This window comes from Belonocnema kinseyi, chromosome 5 (assembly GCF_010883055.1).
Source record: "Belonocnema kinseyi isolate 2016_QV_RU_SX_M_011 chromosome 5, B_treatae_v1, whole genome shotgun sequence".
In the NCBI taxonomy this organism is placed as follows: Eukaryota; Metazoa; Arthropoda; class Insecta; order Hymenoptera; family Cynipidae; genus Belonocnema; species Belonocnema kinseyi.
The window spans coordinates 135513222-135520044 of NC_046661.1; the positions used below are offsets into that span (position 1 = coordinate 135513222).

General features: G+C 19.3%; 1 protein-coding gene across 1 annotated transcript in view; it reads left to right on the forward strand.

The window, feature by feature from the left end:
- Positions 1 to 4378, forward strand: part of LOC117173349 (tumor suppressor candidate 3) — a 22230-nt gene extending 17852 nt beyond the window's left edge. The window contains exons 7-8 of the mRNA XM_033361848.1: positions 4015 to 4180; positions 4306 to 4378. Coding sequence (XP_033217739.1) covers positions 4015 to 4180; positions 4306 to 4321 — 182 coding nt within the window. The 3' untranslated portion in view covers positions 4322 to 4378. The remainder of the gene's footprint in view (positions 1 to 4014; positions 4181 to 4305) is intronic.
- Positions 4379 to 6823: the final 2445 nt, after the last annotated feature.

The following is a 6823-nucleotide window of genomic DNA, read 5'->3' on the forward strand; positions in this document are numbered from 1 at the left end:
ATTTATTTTATTTGTTTTATTTATTTTATTTATCTGTATCTATGATCTAGATTTAGATTTATAATTAAAAATTCATGTACTTAGCAGGTATAAAATTTACCTATTCTAGTTGAAAATTCATCATTTTGTTTAAAAAAATCTATTTGTTTGGTAAAAAGTGTTTTTTTAGTTAATCTTTTTGTTTCAAAATTATTTTTTTTTCGGTTAAAAATTTAAGTATTTCAGTTAAATAATAATCATTTCAGTTGAAAATTCTTCTTTTAGGTTCCAAATAAAATTACTTGGTTGAAATTTTAACTCTTTTGTTAAAACTTAATTTTTTTGTTTCCAGTTTCATCTATTTTTGAAAATATAAAATTATTTGTTTTTGTTTCTTGAAATATAAGTTGAATTTTTGCATAATTTTAGATAAAAATTCATGTCTTCGGTTAAGCATTCATTTTTTGACGAAAAATTTAAATATTCAATTAATTGAATTTTGAGTTTAAAAAACTTTAATTTTTAGCTAAGAAAAATGTGTTAACTAAAAAAAAATAATTTTCTACTAAAAAAGTCAAATTTGTAACAATATACATGAATTTTCAACCAAATGGTTAAATTTTTAACTAAAAACCATTTTTTTATTCACTTTTTGGTTGAAAAATGATTTGGTTAAACACTTATTTCTCAAACTGAAAATTAAATATTTACTTTAAAATTCAACTATTTAATTGAAAATTAATCTTCTTTAATTAAAAATTATAATATTCTGTTAAAAATGCATGTGATTTGTTGATGAATCGTCCTTTTTAAATAAAAAATTAATCTTCTGATTTGAAAATGTCTCTTTTTCGTTAAAAATTCAACGATTCTAGTGAAATATTCATCAATTTATTTGAAAATTTATCTTTTTTGTTGAAAATTCCACTATTCTAGTTGAAGATTCATCATTGAACATTGAACTTTTTATTTGAAAAAGCGTTTTTGTTTTGTTGAAATTAAATTTTGTTTTTGAAAATTTAATTAATTTTAGTGCAAAATTTAATTATTTCGTTAAAAAAATGCTTGTATTTTGTTGAAAAATCGTATTTTTGGTAGAAAATTGATCTTTTTTATTTAAAATTGAACTATTGTAACTGAGAATTTAAATATTTCGGTTTATTTTGAAAACTGAACTTTTTTAAATTAAAAATGCAACTATTTAGTTGAAAATTGACCTTTTTTAGTCGAAATTTAACTATTTAGTACCGGAATTAATTTTGTGAAAATTTAACTATTCCATTTTTGATCGAAAATTGATGGTTTACTTCAAAATTCAACTATTATTTCTCATTTTAGTTGTAAATTCATCAGTGATTGAACATTGTATTTTTTTTTTTTTTAAATCGTTTTTGTTTTCTTAAAACTAGATTTTGTTATTGAAAATTTTATTATTTTTAATGCAAAATTCAATTATAATTCGTTAAAAATTCATGTATTTTGATAAAAATTCGTTTGTTTTTTTTGTTGAAAATTAATCGAATAGTTCAATTTTCAATTAAAAAAATTAATTTTGAACAAAAAAGAGACAACTAATTTTCTACGAAATGCATGCATTTTTAACCAAAAATCGAATTGTAAATTTTCAGTTAGAAGCTTTCATTTTTATCGACAAAAAAAACGAATTTTGGACAAAAAGATCAATTTTCTACCAAAAAGATTTATTTTCTAATAAAAAAGTCTAATTTTTCACTAAAACACATTTTTTCAACCTAAAATCAAATAGATTTCCGGTTAAAAAACTTAATTTTCTTTCAAAAAAAAGAGAGAAAAAGTTTTCTACAAAATATTTAAGTTTTTAATCAGAAAGATGAACCAAAAATCGAATAATTGAATTTTCAGTTAAAAAACTTTAATTTTTAGCAAAAAAAAAAGAATTTTTAACTAAAAAGATTAATTTTCTACTAAAAAAGTAACATTTTTAACGATACACATGAATTTTCAAGCAAATGGTTAAGTTTTTAACGAAAAAACATTATTTTTCAACCAAAAATCGAATAGATTGTTTTGTTAAAATGAAATTTTGTTATTGAACATTTTATTATCTTTGGTTCAAAATTCAATTATTTCGTTAATAATGCATGTATTTTGTTGAAAAATCGTATTTTTGGTAGAAAATTTATCTTCTGGTTTGAAAATTTAACCATTTTGTTAAAAAAAAATTTCTTTTTCTTTTTAAATTAATTTTTTCTTATTTGAAAATTTAACTACTCCATTTTTGATCGAAAATTGATGTTTTAGTTCAAAATTCAACTATTGTTAAATTTTATTTGACAATTTATCACTGATTGAACATTGAACTATTTTGTTGAAAAATCGTTTTTGTTTTCTTAAAATTAAATTTTGTTATTGAAAATTGTCTCTGTTAGTTAAAAAAATTTCTTTTTTCGCAGAAGTTAATCTTCTTGTTAGAAAAGTTTTTTTTTTTTTGTTTAAAAATCCAATTGTATTAGGTAAAAAAATTTATTTTGGTGAAAAATTCATAATTTTTATTGAAAATTAAACTATTTTGTTAAAAATTTGTTTGTTTTTTAAATTAATTTTTTCTTATTTGAAAATTTTACTATTCCATTTTTGATCGAAAATTGATATTTTAATTCAAAATTGATCACTTTCATTGAAAATTCAATTATATTAGTTAAATATTTCTCATTTTAGTTAAAAATTCATCATTTTTCATTGCAAATTAAACTAGTTTGTTAAAATTTTTTGTTTTTGAAAATTAATTTTTTCTTATCTGAAAATTTAACTATTCCATTTTTGTTTGAAAATTGATGTTTTAGTTGAAAATTCAACTCTTGTTTCTCATTTTAGTTGAAAATTCATCACTGATTGAACATTGAACTATTTTGTTGAAAAATCGTTTTTGTTTTCTTAAAATTAAATTTTGTTATTGAAAATTGTCTCTGTTAGTTAAAAAAATTTATTTTGGTGAAAAATTCATAATTTTTATTGAAAATTAAACTATTTTGTTAAAAATTCGTTTTTTTGTTGATGAAAATAAATTTTTTCTTATCTGAAAATTGATCTATTTCATTTTTGATCTAAAATTAATGTTTTAGTTCTAAATTCAACTATTGTTTCTTATTTTAGTTGAAAATTCATCACTGATTTAACATTGAACTATTTTGTTGAGAAATCGTTTTTGTTTTCTTAAAATTAAATTTTGTTGGTGAAAATTAGATTATTTTTAGTGCAAAATTGAATTATAATTTCGTTAAAAATGCATGTGTTTCGTTGAAAAATCGTATTTTGGTAGAAAATTTATCTTCTGGTTTGAAAAATTAGCTTTTGGATTTAAATTTTAACTATTTTGTTAAACAAAATTTTTCTTTTTTTGTTCAAAATTAATTTTTTCTTATCTGAAAATTTAACTATTCCATTTTTAATCGAAAATTGATGTCTTAGTTCAAAATTCATTACGTCGATTGAAAATTCAACTATATTAGTTAAAGATTTACAATTTTAGTTGAAAATTCATCATTTTGATTGAAAATCAAACTATTTTGTTGAAGAATCGTTTTTGTTTTGTTGACAATAATTTTTTTTTATTAAAAATTTGATTATTTTTAGTGCAAAATACAATTATAATTTCGTTAAAAATGCATGTATTTTGTTTAAAACTGAGAATTGAACCATTTCATTTTAGTTTGAAAACTGATATTTTTTTACTTGAAAATTCAACTATTTAGTTGAAAAATCATACCTGGAAAAACCTGGAATTGTCAGGGATTTTTTTTCCAGGATTTGAGTTGACAAGCTGAAAAATTTGTTTGAATTATTATTAAAAGTCATGAACTTTAGTAGCAAATTCAGCAAATAAATAATAATATATTTAATAACATCTTGTAATTATTGATTAATAATTATTAAAAAAAAAAAAAAGAATTACTATACCTGGAAAAAAGCTGGAATTTTTGGGAGGTTTAGGAATTTGTTAAAAGAAAAATTCCTTGAAGAATAAAATGAAAAAAATTCCTTAACAATAAAGAACAGATGGAGCTGTCGTCTTTGGAATTATTCTGATGACTGAGGCTGCAGCGCGGAAAGGCGATGTGAAAAAGCGAAGAATATTTGCTGTGATTGGTTTGGGATTAGTCACTATTTTCTTCAGTCTTCTGCTCTCCATCTTTAGAAACAAGACTCAGGGATATCCTTATAGGTAATTATTTGTCCAAAAATTTAATATATTTTCTGTCTCCTCAATAGTTTATAGATTTTCTTTGAAAAATTTTAATAAATAAAAAATTCTTTTGTTAAATTAACAAATTTCTTTCCTTTTTTCAGCCTTCTTTTTAGATAACTGACTCACAATAGGTCCAGCGACGACTAAAATCTGAGTGATAATAAAAAACGAGAAAAAAAAAAGAAGTTAGATCTAAAAATCATCCTTTTCGTTTAGGCCTTGTTTTATATAAACTTAATTGGTAATTATGAAAATATGATTGTAAATGTGAAGAGGGTGACACTCGATTTGGACGTTCTCTCCAAATTTTTATGTATAAAAAGCGTATTGAGTCAATTGAGTGTTATTTGTTATAAATTACTACATTTAAATAATATTATATATAAAATAATAACCGGAGATATTTTTTTTCTTCCTCCTTTATTTTTTTAACTAATAATTATTAATTAATTAAATAAATAATATAATAATATAATATAATAATAAATAATTAATTAATTAATAATATCAAAATAATAGTGGGGCAAGTTTTTTTTTACTTTAGACAATTGAAATAAATTCTATGTTTAACCAATTAAATATTTTATTTTGCAGAAGAATTTTATTTTTCTAAACTAGCCATCATTTTCGACTTTTATGATTATTATTCTTTTTTTTTTAAGACAGATTTTTCACGAAAATAGGGAAATACATATTATATTAAATTCAATTCGAATCATTTAAAATTTTTTAAATTTTTAGTCAGAAAAATAGATAATTTTTTAATTAAATAGTTCAATTTTCAACCAAAATGATTAATTTTCGAACGAGAAGATTAATTTTGTACAAAAAATATAAAACCTTCAAACAAATTTTAAAAATTTCATTTAAAAAACATTTTTTAACCAAAAATCGAATTTTTAAATTTTCAGTTAAAAGATTTCATTTTTATCAACAAAAAAAAAAAACGAATTTTAGATACAAAATACATGAATCTTCAACCAAAAATCAAATAAATGAATTTTTAGTTGAAAAAACTTTAATTTCTAGCTAAAAAGATTCATTTTCTACTAAAAAAAAAGTCCAAATTTTAACAATATACATGAATTTTCAACCATATGATCAAATTTTTAACTAAAAAACATGATTTTTCAACCAAGAATCGAATTGATTTTCAGTTAAAAAAATTATTTTTCATAAAAAAAGAGAACAAATTTTCAACAAAATACACGAGTTTTGAACCAAAAATCGATACATTGAATTTTTAGTTAAAATGCTTTAATTTTTAGCACACAAAAAATATATATATATAATTTTTTTAACTCTAAAGAACCATTTTCTTATAAAAAAATAAAATTTTTAATAATATATATAAATAAATTTTCAACCAAATTATATTTTTAACAAAAAAAAAAATTTAAATAAGGTGAATTTTCTAAAAAAAAGATTAATTTTCTAATAAAAAAGTCTGATTTTTGACTAAAAAAACATGAATTTTCAACCAAATGGTTAAATTTTAAACTAAAAAACCTCATTTTTCAACAAAAAATCGAATATATTTTCAGTTAAAAAAATTACTTTTTATAAAAAAAAGAGAACAAATTGAAAAAAAATACATGCATTTTCAGTTTAAAAAATTATTTTTTATCAACAAAAAAAAGAGAACAAATTTGTAAGAAAATACATGAATTTTCAGCTAAAAAGCTTTAATTTTTAGTAAAACAAAAAAATGATTTTTTCAACTCTAAAGATTAATTTTCTACTAAAAAAATAAAACTTTTAACAATATACATGAATTTTCAACCAAATCGTTACATTTTTAATTTAAAAACTATTTTTCAACCAAATTTAATTTTTAACAAAAAAAAATACTAATTTTTAAATAAGGTGAATTTTCTAAAAAAGGATTAATTTTCTAATAAAAAAAGTCTGATTTTTAACTAAAAAACCTGAATTTTCAACCAAATGGTTAAATTTTAAACTAAAAAATCTTATTTTTCAACCAAAAATCGAATATATTTTCATTTAATAAAATTACTTTTTATAAACAAAAGAGAACAAATTGAAAAAAAATACATGCATTTTTATCAACAAAAAGAGAGAACAAATTTTTTAAAAAATACATGAATTTTCAGTTAAAAAGCTTTAATTTTTAGTAAAAAAAAAAATAATAATTTTTAACTAAAAAAGATTAATTTTTTACTAAAAAATTAAAATTTTTAACAATATACATGAGTTTTCAACCAAGTGGTTACATTTTTAATTAAAAAACTATTTTTCAACCAAATTTAATTTTTAACAAAAAAAATTTTAAATAAGGTGAATTTTCTAATAAAAAAGTCTGATTTTTAACTAAAAAAACCTGAATTTTCAACCAAATGGTTAATTTTAAACTAAAAAATCTTATTTTTCAACCAAAAATCGAATATATTTTCAGTTAATAAGATTAATTTTTATAAAAAAAAAGAGAACAAATTGAAAAAAAATACATGAATTTTCAGTTAAAAAGCTTTATTTTTTAGTAAAAATAATAATTTTTAACTACAAAATATTAATTTTCTACTAAAAAAGTAAAATTTTTGACAATATACATGCATTTTCAACCTAATGGTTACATTTTTAATCAAAAAAAATATTTTT